The sequence below is a fragment of the Haliotis rufescens genome, unplaced genomic scaffold, assembly GCF_023055435.1.
Source record: "Haliotis rufescens isolate VD_foot unplaced genomic scaffold, xgHalRufe1.0.p SCAF_4, whole genome shotgun sequence".
NCBI lineage: Eukaryota > Metazoa > Mollusca > Gastropoda > Lepetellida > Haliotidae > Haliotis > Haliotis rufescens.
The window spans coordinates 4269505-4290977 of record NW_025964112.1 but is presented as its reverse complement, the minus strand read 5'-3'; the positions used below and the strand labels follow the sequence as shown (position 1 = coordinate 4290977).

Below are 21473 nucleotides of genomic sequence, written 5' to 3'. Positions count from 1 at the left end.
TGTGGTATATTGCGTCATAATGATTAATAAACACATGCTTAAGATACAGTCAGAATAATTCAATGAACTCTATTTTTAGCAGAGTCATTTGTTGCTCATACTTTCGTCATAGTGGTAGATATCTAAAACGTGTATATCTTCGGGCTTTCCTCATTCATAAAGCTGTCACGTCGGGATAAATATTGTTCAAACCCACGTTCATAACAAAAGTAAGCAAAGCCTTTCCACATTCATAAGAAATATCTGTAAAGAGCAGAGTCGATTGTACGATTCCGACTATATCATGAGCATGTGTTTATGAATCACTATCAAATGGTGATGATACCAGGTGCTCGCAAATAGGTGAGCGTATCCTGCACCACCAGTTACACCCGTCACTAACACATGCAAAAGCAAGTCAAGTGTTCACCTAAAAGAAACCACGGAAACATGTGGCACAAGTCAAAGTAGGGAATTGCATCGGACATCATTTTTGTCACTAAAGCCTCGAATTTGGAAATGTCCTTCACATGTCGACTCGTGAAGATCCGGGGTAGAATAGGTCTTCAGCAACCCATGCTTGCCATAAAAGGCGACTATGCTTGTCGTAAAAGGCGACTAACGGGATCGGGTGGTCAGGCTCGCTGACTTGGTTGATACATGTCATCGATCCCAATTGCGTGGATCGATGCACATGTTGTCAATCACTGGATTGTCTGGTCCAGACTCGATTATTAACAGACCGTCATATAGCTGGAATATTGCTGAGTGTGGCGTTAAACAACAACCAGCCAACCAACCAACCAACCTTCACATGTCTGCCTTAAAAAGAAATTCGCTCGATTTCCTCTTGTACAGGAATCTTTCCTCCAATTGGGTGGTTCATCTCCAAACTGGGGTTGGGAGTCTTTAGAAAAAGAGCCATTACCTTTTTTCAAACGACTGTCTCGGATATGATCAAACAACGACAAAACGACACAAAGGAACATCGAGAGGTAAGATATCACTTTTTGTAAATGATCATTTTTGTCATGTACCATGCCCTGAGATGCATACTAAACTCATTCTTTGGTCATATACTTGTAGGATAATTTGTAATTGACCGGATTGTGTACAATCAAAGTGACTGGTCGTTAGAAGGCATTGTAAAGATATGAGTTCAAAATATTTATTGGTAAGGAATAGATGGCAGTGTTGACCACATAGAAGCAGCAATGTTTGCTAAGATAAGTTCCATGACTATTTGTAGATCATTTTTATCCCGTAATACTATTCCACAGGCTGCTAATAATGATTGTCGCTTCAATGCAGCAGCCAGGTGGCAAATTGGTATGACTTAAATTATCCATTGATTTATCCTATATTGGATTTATGAACATTAATACCACCAATAAGATTCTAAGAGAACAATGAAAATAGCCTTCCTTTAATGATTTTATGACATCTTGAATCAAATTAAGTATTGTTCTTCTCGTATTTATAGCAAAGAGTCGACTTCCTGCAACTTATGGTGGACGCTGAGGTAGAGGCAGATAGAGACGAAAACGGTCAGATCTCTGCGAAACATACAGTCAAACGTGAGTACAGACACATCCTGCACTGAGTTGTGTGATAACGTGGCCTTAAAGAGTTCACAAGGCGGGTGATTGATGACTTAGTTGATTGCTTAACATCGTTACACCAACGGCGTGGGACGTTGCTCATTTTATCAGTCAGTGGTTTGGTTGACACGACACGATTATTCACTGTCTACCAGCAAATTATCTCCGGAATCTTACTGTGTGTGGCGTTAACCAACAAACATAATTAACATAACCTCGTTTGTGTATTCTATTGTGAAAAACGACTTTTGCAGGTCTATCAACAGATGAAATAGTTGGCCAAGGGATAATTTTCTTCATTGCTGGATACGACACAACTGCTTCGACACTGACTTTTGCGTCGCACAGTCTCGCCATGAACCCGAATGTACAGGAGAAGGCGTATAATGAAATCAAAGAAATGCTTGGAAATGTCAGTTTCAACACCTCGGTGCATAGCTATGATCCCTTTTAGCCATATGATATAATATGAGAACACGTGCGTTCCTTAAAGATTCGCTTCAAGCAATTTATTATCATTGTATAATAAGAACAAGAATGTATGAAGTTACAGTCCAGTGTTTAGAGCCTTGGGGCAGGATAATAGTTATACCTGTTCAGGAACAGATGTCCGATTGTTGAAAGAAGTTTTCTTTTCCCCAGGAGGAACCCAACTACGACAACATAGGGAAACTGAAGTATCTGGACAACGTCATCACCGAGACGCTCCGACTCTACCCACCAGCTACTGCGTACGTGTACAACAGTTACAAGACCCGTGAAGATCCGGTGTAGAATAGGTCTCCACAATCCATGCTTGGCGTAAATGGCGACTAACGGGATCTGATGGTTAGGCTCGTTGACTTGGTTGATGCAGTCATCGTATCCCATTTGTGTAAACTGATGCCCATGATATCAGTCACTGGATTGTCTGGTTCAGACTGGATTATTTACAGATCGCTGTCATGTAGCTGGAATATTGCTGAGTGCGGCGTTAGGCAACAAACGAACGAACACGTGCTTCAGTGTGGGGCAGGGCGGAAGCCCTAGAAACCCTCAAAAGTTAAGCTGACCAACTACACGTAATCTTTGCGACCAACGTTGCTTAACTTCACCTGATTTTTAACTTGTGCGGTAGGCACAGGTCCGCGTTCCCGTACGTACAAGTTGTTGCATCTGAAGGAGTAAGGTTAAGGTCACTACCAAGTTCATAGCAAGGGTTACGCCATTAACACATTTGTCTTTGTCTTTTGAATGCAATTGTTATATGATACGGACATATTTCACCAATATAGTACCACAAATGCAGCTGTAGATATATGCCAAAGCTGAAGGTGACATCGCGAGACTTGAAGTACATATCAATATCTCATCAGATGAGGTAGAGGCACAGGTGTTTGATAAGTTATCGGACATTTTTGGAAAGGCGATGATTTGGCGAAGTTCGTTTTAAAGCAACCAATGATGGTCAGCATTCAGCGTTTGTCAAACTGATCTGTACCACTGCTGGATAAGCTTAATAAACACGTGTCCGACGAAACATTACTGGAGCACTGGAATACAATATTGAGAACATATCTCTCCCCATTACAACATCAGAAGTCCAAATGCGTATTCATAATTCGTCTATTTCAGATTACATCGCAGAGCTTCTGAGAATATTCAGATCAAAGGCTTGAAAATCACTGAGGGTCAAACTGTCTTTATACCTGCATTCGCCATGCAAAGAGACCCTCAGCTCTTCAAGGATCCAGAGTCCTTCAAACCAGAAAGGTAATGCTATCCATCAGATGTATCTGATGATATTGCCGTAGTGACTCTCCTCCAGGCAGCTGCTCACCCACCCTAAAACTAGCAGTGGGACATGGCACACACGTCTGTCTGTCTGTCTGTCTACACATACATGCACCTTGATACACACACATGGACACTATTAACAGTTTGTGTCAGCATCCATCATTATGAAAACAGACCCCCCTTTCTGAGCTCAGTTTGCTTTGTTTGTAGTCAGACTGGGTCTGCAAACAAGGAATACCAAAGTTCATAATCATATTGTGTTAACAAAGATTAAGATAAAGATATTTAAATTTTAGATTGAATATAAATTGAGATTATCAAGCGAGTGTGTTTGGGGATGGTAAATATACTGCATTAGGCATAAACGTTGTATTTTGCGAGCCTCGGCGAGCTAAATACATAGTGTTTATTCCTAATACAGAATATATGCCATCCTCAAACACACAAGCGTGATAACCTCTTTATCATGTAATGTCATTTTTTAATCCTGTAATTCTTTAATTTCCCTCTCTCACAAACATTACAGAAACATTGCGAGTTTTCCTGGAAAACGCGCATTAATATTTATAACGTCACAGGGTAAGTGATGTGTCAGTCGGACAGTGACAGTAGCCAATATAGTTCCAACTGGAATCTGTTTCTTATACAGTGGCGAACCAACAAATACGCAAAACTACAATTGTTTTTAATTGCCTTTCGCCGCAATTCATCGGTCTGTCCGCTAGAGTAACTGCCCTTTGTCAAAGGGAAGCTACTCTAACCCTAGTCTATAAGGCGTCACGGCCACGGTCAGACGTTGATGACAGTCGGTCTGTCCTGTCATAACGTTAAGAAGTGTAGTTAGATGTACACACAGCGACAAAACGAAACAAGGAAACAATTCAAACATATTTCGGCCAAATCCAACTATTTTAATTTGTGGAGAAGGTTTCTAGCCGCAGAGGTCTACAAGCACAGATATGGCTACTGATCCCGCTTGGCTAGGCCTCGTGCCCTCACAAAATTGTTTCGAAATTTATATCTCCAAAGTTGTAAGAACTTATAAAATGCCTTAGCTACGTCACGGTTAGACTCTGATTTTCAGTATATTAGACTGTTCTTTTGATAATGATAGCAATTATCCCTGTAGTTTATCCAGATTCCCGATGGTTAATTCTGAATGGATCGCCGAATGACGAGGGCGACGCCATGTTTGTTTATAAACAGTGAAAGTAGTCCCTTCTTGACCTTTGATAATTGCATCTCTATCCGCATATGACCCCAGCGAATATCGTTTTTATCCGTTGGCTTTATCCTGCCGAGAAACCTACCCATTATATGATAATGAAAGATATGTGACTAAAATATAATATCTGTCCGACACAGCCCGCAGTCTGACATTATTTCATTTACTGCAATTTTCAGACATGATGAAAAGTCCAATCCGCTGTCCTTCCTGGCTTTCGGATATGGTCCAAGAATCTGTATTGGGATGCGGCTTGCTCTGGTGGAGGTTAAAATAGCCCTTGTTCATGTTCTGAGAACTGTGAAGTTTGAACGTATGCCAGACACACAGGTACAATTCAGTCCTGTATTCATTATTATCATATTTTTCGTCGTCTTTATCATCTTAACATTCATCATATTCATCATCATCATAAGCATTAGGAATCAAAACACCGAAACCAGAAATATTTCAATGTTCATCTCACATGAAACAAAGATGAGAAGGTTACATTAGAGGTAAAGGAGGTGAGGTCAGGTAACATTGGGTCCAACGTCGCGTCCAAGATTGTTGCACTTGTATAGCGACGTGTAAGAACGTGTGTGTGTGTGTGTGTGTGTGTGTGTGTGTGTGTGTGTGTGTGTGTGTGTGTGTTTGTACTAGCCCGGACTAATGCTGGCTTGATAATACTAGCTCACTGAGATACAATGATGCAGTGTAACATGAATACCCCACTTAGACACAGTATTCTGACTCCGAACCAACCAGTCCTTGCTTTAGCTCCTTAATGAATGGCAAGGTAACAACAAGTACCATCTTTGTACGTCTTTTGGATAATTTTGCGTATCTTAATTATCTCAATTTATTGTTCATCAAGATGGCCATACCTGCACCAGCATGATATTGTGCTGTTCATATCACCATGTTCGTAAAAACTCAGTCATAATATTTAGGTTTTTGTCAACGTATAGAACGCTCACTACTTTTCATACATTTGTTTGTTCACAGGAAGTATTGACGTTTACGACAGGCAACCTTCTTCAGACAGAAAAGGACATCAGACTGAAATTATCTCCCAGGTGCTGAGCAAGGCAGACCGTCACCAGCAGGTCATGCATTGTCAATAATATGGAGAGAACCCATTGTATCATTTATAAAACTGTATCACGAAGAGGGGTCAATTGTGGCCCACTGTATAGTGCACTGCAATTCGCCGTGTAGAGAACCCATTGTATCATTTATAAAACTGTATCACGAAGAGGGGTCACTTGTGGCCCAGTCGTATAGTGCACTGCAATTCGCCGTGTAGAGAACCGTGTAATGAAGAATATTTTCCAAAAGATCAAGGCATAATAACAATTGATTTGATATAAGGTAAATGTGTGACAGTGAATTGTGATGTGATATAATACAACCATGTTTCAAACAGGAACATGATAATGCATATTCTAGTGTCGGTGCATTGAATTGCACAGTGTATGCCAGATAGTTATACTTACTTAATGTCAATACTACATTAAGATATATGTGACGTGTTTATCTTACAAATAATATATGTCCAAAATTTTTAATAAAATCAATTATCTTTGCCTAATCCGTTTTGCCCACTCTGTGATAGGCCATAGCATCTCATAACACATTTCACTTTGCTCCCGAGTAGATATGTTCATTATTTGAGTGTAGTGAGTGTGGCCCAGCAGAACCGTCTTGCCAATTCCAAACCGAGGCGCCGCTGTCCGTCTCGCCCGACCCAAGCCGAGCCGGCCGAACTGGCGCGCCCCTCTCGCCCGACCCAAGCCGAGGCAGTTCGCCCGTCTTACCTGCCTTTGGCCGAGCTGGCGTGCCCCTCTCGCCCCTATTATCAACTCGAAAGGCCTGTCAGATCATATTACAGGGTATTACTTCGGTAGAGGCGGGGCCTTTCATGTTGGTCTTCCAGGGTAAGTAATCCAATATTTTGGATGTTGGATAGGCGATGCATACATGGGATATCACAATATAACAAGGCTTCAGGTTATGAGAATGTATGTTAAATTGGTAACCCCCTACCGTCTTTTACCATGTTTCAATCCTCATGCATGGTTTCACCTTTTATTATCTGGGCTGGGAGATATCTTATTATCCTGTAACATCCAAACATGGAGTTCAATGTGCCGACTTAAGGCTAGTCAGAACTAACATTAAAGCGGCTCCCGGACCCTAATGCCTAGTTGGTTGTTTATTGTTCAAGTTGGATTATAAACGAATTAAACTAAATAAACATGATGAAACCAAAACAGTTGTCTGTTCATTGTGCTGACTGAAAACCGTCGTCATGAATATTTGTGTTATAAGAGTGAAGAACGGAGTGTGTATTAGACATTATTGATATTGATAATATTTGTAAAATACAGTGAAGTGTATTCATTTTGTTCCAGTGCACATCTAAAATATGGTATACATTAGGCCGTGTTGATTAGGCAAGAGAAAATAATATTCAGCATTGTAATGTTGAATTTGAATAATAACATTTTCTCGAAAAAAGAGTTGCAGATCATTATTCTTTTGTTATCTGCCAGTGTAATTTATTATTGAACAATGGTTGTGACCGTGTTACATTGTTCCTGTTTAGATTCAGTAGAAGTTCAATGCATTGTATTTGGACAATGATTAGTTATGGAATGTAGTACTATTTAATGTAAGCGGTGGTGAGGAAGTTATTATATTTAGATGCTAAATTCTCTGTAAACTCCCGGAAGAACAACGATGGATGTCAAACGTTATAGAAACATGTCGAATATTCTGTGATGTTCTAGTGACACTGGACTGGTCAAGCACTGTGTAGAAAGTGCTGGAAGCTAGTTTGACTATATAAGTGGAGAGAGCACGTGTCTATCATCTCACATGTCATCTGACATTACATCAAGACCAGCTATCTCTGAAGTTTGACCACTTCTCTTTGATAGTGATTGATAAACACATGCGTATGATATAGTCGGAATCGCACAAGATACTTTAAATGGAAGAATTTTCTTCTGATTAGGATTATGCTTTTGTCGCTTTTATTTACAAATGAAATCTTTTCTTATAAGCATTTAAAGAAGTGCTTACAATATACTGACATTGTGTTGAAAATTGTCAGCAGTTTAGCTTAGACGTGGTAAGGATTATTTGCTGATTCGTCAATATTCATATTCAATGAAATGCTATATATACAAAGTATTGTATATCAGGAATAAACACTATGTATTTAGCTCGCAAATACATTGTGGATATTCATAAAACATGATATTTACCATCCCAAAACGCAATCGCCTAACGTCTTCTATATTTGTTTGTAATTTAAAGTAGCAATATTCCAGCTCGTGGTCGTTGCTTATTGCAGACTGGGAGAAGACAACTCAGAGCCCCGCCAATCATGGTCTATTCTCCCAGCAGTGTATTTTGTACGATAAAAACACTCTTACTCGTCGTTTATTTCATAAACACACACATACGCACGCATGCACGCGCACACCACACACAAACATACAACATACACGCACACGCCCACACACACCACAAGCAGTCACGCAATCACGCGCACACACACACACACACACACACACACACACACACACACACACACACACACACACTGCAGGACATGTATCAAAGACAGTCAGCTAGGTAGTGTTCACCTAAGCGAGGTCACCCGCAAAAGTCAATATTGTAGAATACGTCACAGTATAGCATTCAAATGTCTGAGGAACTTTGACAGTTTTCTTAAGTACTTACTTTGCCATTAATTGTGAACAGTTTACGATATTTAACTATGTTTGGCCAGTGTGTCTAGTATTCATTAACACATTCAGTACGTAAGGGTAAAGGTGTATTACAGCTGAATTAATAGTGGAACTCGTCACCAATTACTTGTTAGTCACACAATATACATATCCTTTGTTCTCGTGGTATAGTTTCTCATCGGCCTGTTTCTATTGGTAGGTGTGGTTACCAGTTCCAAAAACAGTAAAGGTTTAGAAATATGATCAGAGAGAAGTAACTATTAGCCAGGGATAAATATGACCAAGCTTGTTGCGTTTCAACGTAAATGATGTAATCTTATTCTTTGGATTAGGTAATACTTACTTACACCAGTATGGTATGGCTCGTTTAGCAATTTTAATGCTTAGTGGTACTCTACCCAATTCGCCAATTCTACATTGAGGCTTTTTTGTCTGAGTGTGTGTGTGTGTGTGTGTGTATTTGTATGTATGAATATATACACAAATAACTAGCAGGCATTCAAAAGCCACTACATTTCCACGTGTGCACAGTCTAGCCTTAAGGCTACAATAAAAACAATTTTTGGCTAGCGTAGCAAGTTTCTTTTACGAGTACAGGAAGTTAAACACACCAACCCCAGTCCCGCGCCAAAAGTCACCTGCTCGAAAACATTGCCATGGTCACAATCAGGATTAGTTATCCTGTTCAAAAGGACAACACTAAATATTTGAAAAAAAACTTGGTCTGTTTTAATTTACTCAATGTATGTTCATTTGAAAACATCAACAAATTTCACACAAGATCATCCAATCACAGCTACCAGATCTCTCAATCAACATTCAATATTTCTCAACGAAAGCTGCTGGCCGATCGACTGATTCAGATTTGGTGTGATTTTGATGGAGCTTTGGAATCCAGTACAAAAGAGGAATAGGAATGGACATGTCTTTAGGTACAGAATTATATATGGTACAGTAGGTGTAGGATTAACAGTAACACAGTGTACTTACATGGGAGAGATTAACAAGCTTGGGTTAAGAATAACAACAGAAGTATTGTACCTGCATGATGGGCAGAGAAGCCAACAAGAAGGCATTAAGTGTATGTAAGAGGGATAATAGGAGACGGAGCGTGTGCTTAATGGGCTCATAGAAGGCGCATGGAATGAAATAGTCTTGGTCTAGCCTTTCAACTTCACACAAATGCCTATCAAACAATTCATTTTCGTATCATCACTATTTGATAGTAATTCATTAAACACATGGTTGTGATGTAGTTGGAATCGTAACATGGTCTCAGTTTTAAACAGAAATGTCTTATGATCATGGAAAGGGTTCATTGGCGTTGCTCTTGGTTTAGGGTCTGGTACTGTATAGGGGTTTTGCCATGGTGTCGGTCTTAAAGCCCAACCCTGACTATAAATAGCCCGCAAGGTGGCGGTGTTTCAGTTTCGAACAAAGACTGACAATGTAAACACAAACGAAAGTAATAAAAGAAAAACCCAGTGCAATGAAAAAGTATTTTATTTATTAAAGATATTTTTTAATAATAATATTCACGAAAAAAATCTTTTCTAAAAATGCAAAATAATTTATCAATTTATCCCAAGGTCGTAACCCTGATCACGTGGTGGGTATTTGGAAGGAATCTTTGCGATGACGCCGTGAATGAGGCTGTGTGTATTACATTGTTGAACTGCCAAGGAAGATTGTTGAGGCATTGACATTATGACAGATGTTCGTCATGGATGGAGAGAAAAATGTATCTGAGAGAAACATTGTTGCTTTGAGCTTCGAGACAAGACACTACTGCTGAAGTAGCCAGCGACCTGAATGTAAGCTTGATGAAAGTAATGTTGAAACCCATTTTCACGCACATGACAGAATTAACGTGATCTACAATTGCACCGTCATAAAAGAACCAGGTCAACTTTATCTTTGTTCCCATGTTTATTAAAAATTCGTTTCCGAAAAAAGGCGAATCTATCTACATCATAGATTAATTCATAGACTAGATTCTAGTACCAAGTGTTGAACCTTTTTTAAAATGTCATTAAATAAATTACACAATTATTGAAAGACATTTTTTGATAAGTCATATATTTTATTTCGACCCCCCACTCTCTGATTAGTTGAGGCTTGAATATGGATGGCCTTATGCAAATGACACTTGGCATGCCAATCAACAGGGATCTGGGTCACTGGGACCCGCCAAGTTTCACGGATCGAGTTACTTCGGCATGAGGAGCTTCATCGGACAAGTGAGACTTTGCCAAAATACATTGCTACGGGGCAATGAAAAAACGACAAGAAACCACTTTGATCACTTGAAAATATTTTTGACCATTACCAGGGTTTTTTACACGATCGTTGTCATCCAGATTCCAGATGAGGCAAGACGAACACAACGAAGAAAAACATTGTTGAAATCACCGATTGCTGTATATATTGTGAGAAATGCTATTTATAAACTGCAGACATACCGCACACCACAGGATAACGATTGGTGCCCGAACACATATTATGTTTCTTGTTCATTTACACTGCTCATATGCATCACGACAAACGTATTTCGTTCTCGTCCAGAGATTTAGAACTATAATTTGTGTGTTGGACTGTGTTGGATAAATCGTGGACATTCCACGGTATCATTTTATGAAGATGTGAAGAATCTGTATTGGGATGCGGCTTGCTCTGGTGGAGGTTAAAATAGCCCTTGTTCATGTTCTGAGAACTGTGAAGTTTGAACGTATGCCAGACACACAGGTACAATTCAGTCCTGTATTCATTATTATCATATTTTTCGTCGTCTTTATCATCTTAACATTCATCATATTCATCATCATCATAAGCATTAGGAATCAAAACACCGAAACCAGAAATATTTCAATGTTCATCTCACATGAAACAAAGATGAGAAGGTTACATTAGAGGTAAAGGAGGTGAGGTCAGGTAACATTGGGTCCAACGTCGCGTCCAAGATTGTTGCACTTGTATAGCGACGTGTAAGAACGTGTGTGTGTGTGTGTGTGTGTGTGTGTGTGTGTGTGTGTGTGTGTTTGTACTAGCCCGGACTAATGCTGGCTTGATAATACTAGCTCACTGAGATACAATGATGCAGTGTAACATGAATACCCCACTTAGACACAGTATTCTGACTCCGAACCAACCAGTCCTTGCTTTAGCTCCTTAATGAATGGCAAGGTAACAACAAGTACCATCTTTGTACGTCTTTTGGATAATTTTGCGTATCTTAATTATCTCAATTTATTGTTCATCAAGATGGCCATACCTGCACCAGCATGATATTGTGCTGTTCATATCACCATGTTCGTAAAAACTCAGTCATAATATTTAGGTTTTTGTCAACGTATAGAACGCTCACTACTTTTCATACATTTGTTTGTTCACAGGAAGTATTGACGTTTACGACAGGCAACCTTCTTCAGACAGAAAAGGACATCAGACTGAAATTATCTCCCAGGTGCTGAGCAAGGCAGACCGTCACCAGCAGGTCATGCATTGTCAATAATATGGAGAGAACCCATTGTATCATTTATAAAACTGTATCACGAAGAGGGGTCAATTGTGGCCCACTGTATAGTGCACTGCAATTCGCCGTGTAGAGAACCCATTGTATCATTTATAAAACTGTATCACGAAGAGGGGTCACTTGTGGCCCAGTCGTATAGTGCACTGCAATTCGCCGTGTAGAGAACCGTGTAATGAAGAATATTTTCCAAAAGATCAAGGCATAATAACAATTGATTTGATATAAGGTAAATGTGTGACAGTGAATTGTGATGTGATATAATACAACCATGTTTCAAACAGGAACATGATAATGCATATTCTAGTGTCGGTGCATTGAATTGCACAGTGTATGCCAGATAGTTATACTTACTTAATGTCAATACTACATTAAGATATATGTGACGTGTTTATCTTACAAATAATATATGTCCAAAATTTTTAATAAAATCAATTATCTTTGCCTAATCCGTTTTGCCCACTCTGTGATAGGCCATAGCATCTCATAACACATTTCACTTTGCTCCCGAGTAGATATGTTCATTATTTGAGTGTAGTGAGTGTGGCCCAGCAGAACCGTCTTGCCAATTCCAAACCGAGGCGCCGCTGTCCGTCTCGCCCGACCCAAGCCGAGCCGGCCGAACTGGCGCGCCCCTCTCGCCCGACCCAAGCCGAGGCAGTTCGCCCGTCTTACCTGCCTTTGGCCGAGCTGGCGTGCCCCTCTCGCCCCTATTATCAACTCGAAAGGCCTGTCAGATCATATTACAGGGTATTACTTCGGTAGAGGCGGGGCCTTTCATGTTGGTCTTCCAGGGTAAGTAATCCAATATTTTGGATGTTGGATAGGCGATGCATACATGGGATATCACAATATAACAAGGCTTCAGGTTATGAGAATGTATGTTAAATTGGTAACCCCCTACCGTCTTTTACCATGTTTCAATCCTCATGCATGGTTTCACCTTTTATTATCTGGGCTGGGAGATATCTTATTATCCTGTAACATCCAAACATGGAGTTCAATGTGCCGACTTAAGGCTAGTCAGAACTAACATTAAAGCGGCTCCCGGACCCTAATGCCTAGTTGGTTGTTTATTGTTCAAGTTGGATTATAAACGAATTAAACTAAATAAACATGATGAAACCAAAACAGTTGTCTGTTCATTGTGCTGACTGAAAACCGTCGTCATGAATATTTGTGTTATAAGAGTGAAGAACGGAGTGTGTATTAGACATTATTGATATTGATAATATTTGTAAAATACAGTGAAGTGTATTCATTTTGTTCCAGTGCACATCTAAAATATGGTATACATTAGGCCGTGTTGATTAGGCAAGAGAAAATAATATTCAGCATTGTAATGTTGAATTTGATTAATAACATTTTCTCGAAAAAAGAGTTGCAGATCATTATTCTTTTGTTATCTGCCAGTGTAATTTATTATTGAACAATGGTTGTGACCGTGTTACATTGTTCCTGTTTAGATTCAGTAGAAGTTCAATGCATTGTATTTGGACAATGATTAGTTATGGAATGTAGTACTATTTAATGTAAGCGGTGGTGAGGAAGTTATTATATTTAGATGCTAAATTCTCTGTAAACTCCCGGAAGAACAACGATGGATGTCAAACGTTATAGAAACATGTCGAATATTCTGTGATGTTCTAGTGACACTGGACTGGTCAAGCACTGTGTAGAAAGTGCTGGAAGCTAGTTTGACTATATAAGTGGAGAGAGCACGTGTCTATCATCTCACATGTCATCTGACATTACATCAAGACCAGCTATCTCTGAAGTTTGACCACTTCTCTTTGATAGTGATTGATAAACACATGCGTATGATATAGTCGGAATCGCACAAGATACTTTAAATGGAAGAATTTTCTTCTGATTAGGATTATGCTTTTGTCGCTTTTATTTACAAATGAAATCTTTTCTTATAAGCATTTAAAGAAGTGCTTACAATATACTGACATTGTGTTGAAAATTGTCAGCAGTTTAGCTTAGACGTGGTAAGGATTATTTGCTGATTCGTCAATATTCATATTCAATGAAATGCTATATATACAAAGTATTGTATATCAGGAATAAACACTATGTATTTAGCTCGCAAATACATTGTGGATATTCATAAAACATGATATTTACCATCCCAAAACGCAATCGCCTAACGTCTTCTATATTTGTTTGTAATTTAAAGTAGCAATATTCCAGCTCGTGGTCGTTGCTTATTGCAGACTGGGAGAAGACAACTCAGAGCCCCGCCAATCATGGTCTATTCTCCCAGCAGTGTATTTTGTACGATAAAAACACTCTTACTCGTCGTTTATTTCATAAACACACACATACGCACGCATGCACGCGCACACCACACACAAACATACAACATACACGCACACGCCCACACACACCACAAGCAGTCACGCAATCACGCGCACACACACACACACACACACACACACACACACACACACACACACACACACACACACACTGCAGGACATGTATCAAAGACAGTCAGCTAGGTAGTGTTCACCTAAGCGAGGTCACCCGCAAAAGTCAATATTGTAGAATACGTCACAGTATAGCATTCAAATGTCTGAGGAACTTTGACAGTTTTCTTAAGTACTTACTTTGCCATTAATTGTGAACAGTTTACGATATTTAACTATGTTTGGCCAGTGTGTCTAGTATTCATTAACACATTCAGTACGTAAGGGTAAAGGTGTATTACAGCTGAATTAATAGTGGAACTCGTCACCAATTACTTGTTAGTCACACAATATACATATCCTTTGTTCTCGTGGTATAGTTTCTCATCGGCCTGTTTCTATTGGTAGGTGTGGTTACCAGTTCCAAAAACAGTAAAGGTTTAGAAATATGATCAGAGAGAAGTAACTATTAGCCAGGGATAAATATGACCAAGCTTGTTGCGTTTCAACGTAAATGATGTAATCTTATTCTTTGGATTAGGTAATACTTACTTACACCAGTATGGTATGGCTCGTTTAGCAATTTTAATGCTTAGTGGTACTCTACCCAATTCGCCAATTCTACATTGAGGCTTTTTTGTCTGAGTGTGTGTGTGTGTGTGTGTGTATTTGTATGTATGAATATATACACAAATAACTAGCAGGCATTCAAAAGCCACTACATTTCCACGTGTGCACAGTCTGGCCTTAAGGCTACAATAAAAACAATTTTTGGCTAGCGTAGCAAGTTTCTTTTACGAGTACAGGAAGTTAAACACACCAACCCCAGTCCCGCGCCAAAAGTCACCTGCTCGAAAACATTGCCATGGTCACAATCAGGATTAGTTATCCTGTTCAAAAGGACAACACTAAATATTTGAAAAAAAACTTGGTCTGTTTTAATTTACTCAATGTATGTTCATTTGAAAACATCAACAAATTTCACACAAGATCATCCAATCACAGCTACCAGATCTCTCAATCAACATTCAATATTTCTCAACGAAAGCTGCTGGCCGATCGACTGATTCAGATTTGGTGTGATTTTGATGGAGCTTTGGAATCCAGTACAAAAGAGGAATAGGAATGGACATGTCTTTAGGTACAGAATTATATATGGTACAGTAGGTGTAGGATTAACAGTAACACAGTGTACTTACATGGGAGAGATTAACAAGCTTGGGTTAAGAATAACAACAGAAGTATTGTACCTGCATGATGGGCAGAGAAGCCAACAAGAAGGCATTAAGTGTATGTAAGAGGGATAATAGGAGACGGAGCGTGTGCTTAATGGGCTCATAGAAGGCGCATGGAATGAAATAGTCTTGGTCTAGCCTTTCAACTTCACACAAATGCCTATCAAACAATTCATTTTCGTATCATCACTATTTGATAGTAATTCATTAAACACATGGTTGTGATGTAGTTGGAATCGTAACATGGTCTCAGTTTTAAACAGAAATGTCTTATGATCATGGAAAGGGTTCATTGGCGTTGCTCTTGGTTTAGGGTCTGGTACTGTATAGGGGTTTTGCCATGGTGTCGGTCTTAAAGCCCAACCCTGACTATAAATAGCCCGCAAGGTGGCGGTGTTTCAGTTTCGAACAAAGACTGACAATGTAAACACAAACGAAAGTAATAAAAGAAAAACCCAGTGCAATGAAAAAGTATTTTATTTATTAAAGATATTTTTTAATAATAATATTCACGAAAAAAATCTTTTCTAAAAATGCAAAATAATTTATCAATTTATCCCAAGGTCGTAACCCTGATCACGTGGTGGGTATTTGGAAGGAATCTTTGCGATGACGCCGTGAATGAGGCTGTGTGTATTACATTGTTGAACTGCCAAGGAAGATTGTTGAGGCATTGACATTATGACAGATGTTCGTCATGGATGGAGAGAAAAATGTATCTGAGAGAAACATTGTTGCTTTGAGCTTCGAGACAAGACACTACTGCTGAAGTAGCCAGCGACCTGAATGTAAGCTTGATGAAAGTAATGTTGAAACCCATTTTCACGCACATGACAGAATTAACGTGATCTACAATTGCACCGTCATAAAAGAACCAGGTCAACTTTATCTTTGTTCCCATGTTTATTAAAAATTCGTTTCCGAAAAAAGGCGAATCTATCTACATCATAGATTAATTCATAGACTAGATTCTAGTACCAAGTGTTGAACCTTTTTTAAAATGTCATTAAATAAATTACACAATTATTGAAAGACATTTTTTGATAAGTCATATATTTTATTTCGACCCCCCGCTCTCTGATTAGTTGAGGCTTGAATATGGATGGCCTTATGCAAATGACACTTGGCATGCCAATCAACAGGGATCTGGGTCACTGGGACCCGCCAAGTTTCACGGATCGAGTTACTTCGGCATGAGGAGCTTCATCGGACAAGTGAGACTTTGCCAAAATACATTGCTACGGGGCAATGAAAAAACGACAAGAAACCACTTTGATCACTTGAAAATATTTTTGACCATTACCAGGTTTTTTTACACGATCGTTGTCATCCAGATTCCAGATGAGGCAAGACGAACACAACGAAGAAAAACATTGTTGAAATCACCGATTGCTGTATATATTGTGAGAAATGCTATTTATAAACTGCAGACATACCGCACACCACAGGATAACGATTGGTGCCCAAACACATATTATGTTTCTTGTTCATTTACACTGCTCATATGCATCACGACAAACGTATTTCGTTCTCGTCCAGAGATTTAGAACTATAATTTGTGTGTTGGACTGTGTTGGATAAATCGTGGACATTCCACGGTATCATTTTATGAAGATGTGAAGACGACATGGCAGGTAGGTTTTGAAACCAAAGATGTACGCGTTTGTTGAAAAGTCTTGGAATCGTTTGGTAGATATTTATATTACCATTAAAACTTACGTCCTTGTTGTCAAACGGCCCACGTGGGTGGCACGTGGGTGGCACGTGGGTGGGTGTTTACATGACGTCACCCGTTTACGCATTAACCAATGAAATGAATATTGACCTGTCAAATCACTTGTATAAGCTCCGCCAACTAGAGTGTGGTAGTTACTACCGCAGATGGGGCTTTAACTGAATTGCTCTGTTAATCGTGCCACGTGAGGGGGGGGGGGGGGGGTGGTGGAAGGAGGAACGTGACTGAGTCTGGTCCATGGAATGTAATTGTCCCAATATTATCTAGTATCTAAACATATTGCTGCTTGTTTTTAGGGGCAAGGGTTGGTTTCGGTGCTTCAGGAGATGCACATTGTCCCGAAATATATAGAGATACTGTAAAGGGATTTTATGATTCCAATAAAATATTTTACACATTACTCTGACTGGTAAATCATTACTTGAGGACTAGATATTCATTACAGGAATGGCCTAAACAATGGCAGTTGTTTGCCTGGATTAATTTGTCACATTTCTTAGATAATTTGCTATTCAAATTGTATTTCCTCCTCTGCGAGCCATTGTTTTATATGCAGGGGTTAATATTAAAAGGATTTTCTCGTAAACTAAACCGGACATAGCAATCAGCACACTTTCTTTATATCTCCCAATGTATACCAAATCCCCTTAGTGGTGGTGCTGCGATCGGTATGTAAAACAAACCCAGTTGTGTTTGTACAAAACAGACTGATTGTATGCTGGCTATAGTTCGATAAAGTTTCAGTTGACAGCAAAAAGAACACGTTTATAGGTGAAAGAACATATTCAATGTTTTTACCAAATTCAGATAAGACCAGTGGGTTTATCTCCATTCTACCATGACGGCAACTTTGAAAACGGCGCTCTCTTGCAATGCGTAACAACACAGACACACATTTCAGCAATCTTAGAACATTCTGAAAAGTGGTCCACGGTACAATAGTTATATATGTAACAATTATTACTTAGCTTCAAGATTAAAAACTCCATAGTCGTTAGTAGTTCAAAATAAGTGTTCAAAACACATACTTTTTCAAAAGAATTTGACAAATAACGCTACAAACTTAGTCCAAAAACAGATGTTTTTTTAATTTCTACCAACTTGGTGTACACTGTTGCACACTGTGGATTGACTGTCAATCCTTGGAATTTAGTGAGAGCGGTCATTTCTTGGAAATCGAACATGCCATCATTTCTATTATAGGGGTGACAGGTTGTAGAAAAAGGTTTTAAAATGCTAAACTAATACATTTCTACAAAAAAAACTTTTGAATTACCATTCTACTGTACATTTAACATGTGTAAGTGTTCTGAGGTAGTTAGCAATCACCCCCAGTAAATAATGATAACATCAAAATAATGCCTCTCCACCCCGAACTTGGATGTGGCAGGACTTGACCTACATCACGGTTACTCACACCTTGCAGCTGTCAATGGCTGTGGCTGACAATCTTGTGTTTACATTCTCCGTTGCAAGTTAAACCAAGCAAGATGGCAACCCCAAGCTATGATGTGGTTCAACATTAACCTGTGATTTACTGGGAATGATCGAGCCTGGTGGCACCAATGGTACTGAGTGTGACTGATACTGAGTTACCAATGGAACTGAGTGTGACTGAACAGACGCTTTTTAGCCGGCCTATGAGTCGGACATTTTGTCACGAGGTAGGGCCTATCTCAGTATCTGCATGATGTGACCTGTCAGTTTCAAGATTTCATGGATTCCAAGCCAGAGTGTGAATGGAATCAGACATTCATGGCCCAGAAATATTGGGTCGTGTATGATTTTCTTAATTGTGCATGTTCTGAAATACATTTCATCAAGTTTGTCTTCAATTTATGTCGGGACATTGTTTTCGTGGATTTTCGAATGGACAAGTGTTTTCTGAGTTATGGACTTTCAAATCCTTACGATGGTAGTTGACGGAGATGGCAACGAATATCTATTACAAAAAGGTTTTGAAACAACATGAATAAAGTTTTTTCATACAATTTTTAAACTGTTATATTTTGCTTTCATTGTCGGTTGTTTCAATGTGGAAATAGCTTAAATTGTTCTGATTCTGGTCAACAGAGAACCTTTGCCTAACAGTTTCATAAACATTTCATCTGTATGCAAAATATATCCCTGCGTTAAATCGTTTAATGTCATCATCGAAGCAGTCAGGGTTGCGGCCTAACCAACGCCAAAAATATCCAATATCAATACCTTATTTCCTCTATTTGACGCTATGCCATCTTTTAATTTCATGAGAGCCCTTGAGTCAGCATGTATTAGAGACCTGGCTGGTATTAGAGACCCAGCGTGTATACGGGGAAATATAAATACGTTTTACAGTTCATATGGTGTGATCGATCGGCAGCCATTTTCTATGAATCGATATGTCAGCTGTCTATGTATTCATACGAACATTTATTTGGTGAAAAGGCTTAATATATTTGAAAGGGTTTCCGTAGCAAAAAGGAAACCTCATTTTAACCAGTCAGAATCAAGCATTCCTCAATGTCATTGTAGAATCCCATATAATTATCATATCATGTCATATCATTAAATCATCTCTCTGCTTCAGTGTCGTAATTGTGGATCGATGAACACTCATGCTAATATCACAGGTGGCAGAGTAACACGTTTATTCTTACAAAAGGTATGGCAGCCCTATCCATGTTCGCTGTTGTCACGTTGTTCCTTCATTACAAAGCTAGTGCTGAAGATCATACAGCATTATCTGCAAACCATATTCTGAGTGTACTTAGTTTACTCTCCCATGAATGAGTCTGTTGTTGAAGACAAACATAGCGTTGCCTCATGTGCTGTACAGTGTGCCACAGACACCAGATGTGTGGCTTTCAGTGTGTCTTCAACTGATGACATGTGTATGCTTCACCATGAGATGTTTCTGACAGGAATCTGCAACAGTGGGAAGTGGCGCCACTACAATGTAAGTCAAAACTATATTATGTTTTATTATACAAATATATATTTGATGTTTAATTTACATGATATACGGATTTGTTGCTGATCATTTAGATATTTTAGTCTTGAGTTTTTTCAGCAAACACTGGAATAAGTCAGAATGCTTGACAGCATCCCCGTGATCGAATATTCTCATTACGACCCACCATAGTCAATAAAATAAAGAAATAATTTGAAACTCTGGACTAGATCCGTGCCAAGACCCTCACTGTGACTAGAGATATTACATAGCAGACTTGTATCATATAAAGATGATATTCTTTAAATCGATTTGTAACCTAACAACAAACGATGTCACTGTCGATCAGTAATGGCCATAGTTTTAAACATGGCTGCTGTGGAGTCGAAACCATTGAATATTTTGTTCCCATCATTGGTGGGAACAAGTATGTAAAGTTTCAGCTTCATTGGTCCAGGTGGCGACGGATGTCCAATATGCAGGAATGATGCGTCGGGGGGGGGGGGACCATGATTTGAACAATAATTATTCACACGTGGGTGGGGTTCTTTTAATCGAAATTTTCTATACAATGACCGATTATAAGTGGTAATATACTGTTACTTTTTTGTGGTAACGTTTCTTATAAATTGGGAAATAAGCTAAAAGTATATGGTTTCAACTTTCCAAAGGGCACTTTCAGGGTTTTTATAGGTCATTCTTCTATATTATAAAAAAATCTGAATTATGTCTTCAGGAACCGATGTGGTTATTAAAATCGATAACTGTGTGGGAACTTTGTAGATACACATAAACAAAAATATACTAGAATTTATTGTCCTGAGCCAAAGCAGATGCTCACCACGGACATGACAGATACTGAGTTTTGCAATGACTAAGGTTAAGAATTGCGGAGTTATGAACCTTCATCACTGAAGAACAAAACATGTCGAATACTAGTGTCATGAAGATCTCTCCACCCCAGTATTTCAGACAGTGAGTGTCTTTCGAACATTTAACACAATCGTACAGAACGTTGATGACGAATAAAAGTAAGAAAAAGTGTGAAAATACTAAAACAACGAAAACAAAGTGCGCGAAATCTCCGACACCTGCCATTGAAAATGTAAACAAAGACGTAGAAGTGAGTGATGTGTGTAGAGTCATATCAGAGAGTCTGAATTTGTTACAAAATATTGACCTACCGCAACCACAGCCAGTGCAATCGGTCCCCAGCCATGACGGGATGTGGACCCCACCCCAACACTACCTACCCTACATGTCGACACATAGTCAAGTGGCCCCCCAAGGGTTTGGTCATCTAA

The 21473-nt window shown here is 39.1% G+C and overlaps 1 protein-coding gene across 2 annotated transcripts in view; it reads left to right on the top strand.

Moving 5' to 3' along the window:
* LOC124142992 (cytochrome P450 3A29-like) overlaps positions 1–12984 on the top strand; it is a 29747-nt gene extending 16763 nt beyond the window's left edge. Inside the window, exons 8-15 of one of the 2 annotated variants that reach the window (XM_048381969.1) lie at positions 838–974; positions 1463–1556; positions 1835–1992; positions 2223–2311; positions 3195–3332; positions 4761–4842; positions 11001–11069; positions 11717–12984. In XM_048381969.1, the coding sequence (XP_048237926.1) occupies positions 838–974; positions 1463–1556; positions 1835–1992; positions 2223–2311; positions 3195–3332; positions 4761–4842; positions 11001–11069; positions 11717–11794 (845 nt within the window). In that variant the 3' untranslated portion in view covers positions 11795–12984. Of the gene's footprint in view, positions 1–837; positions 975–1462; positions 1557–1834; positions 1993–2222; positions 2312–3194; positions 3333–4760; positions 4912–5568; positions 6837–11000; positions 11070–11716 lie in introns of those variants that run through there. The other variant, XM_046511766.2, reaches the window with a different exon arrangement.
* Positions 12985–21473: the final 8489 nt, after the last annotated feature.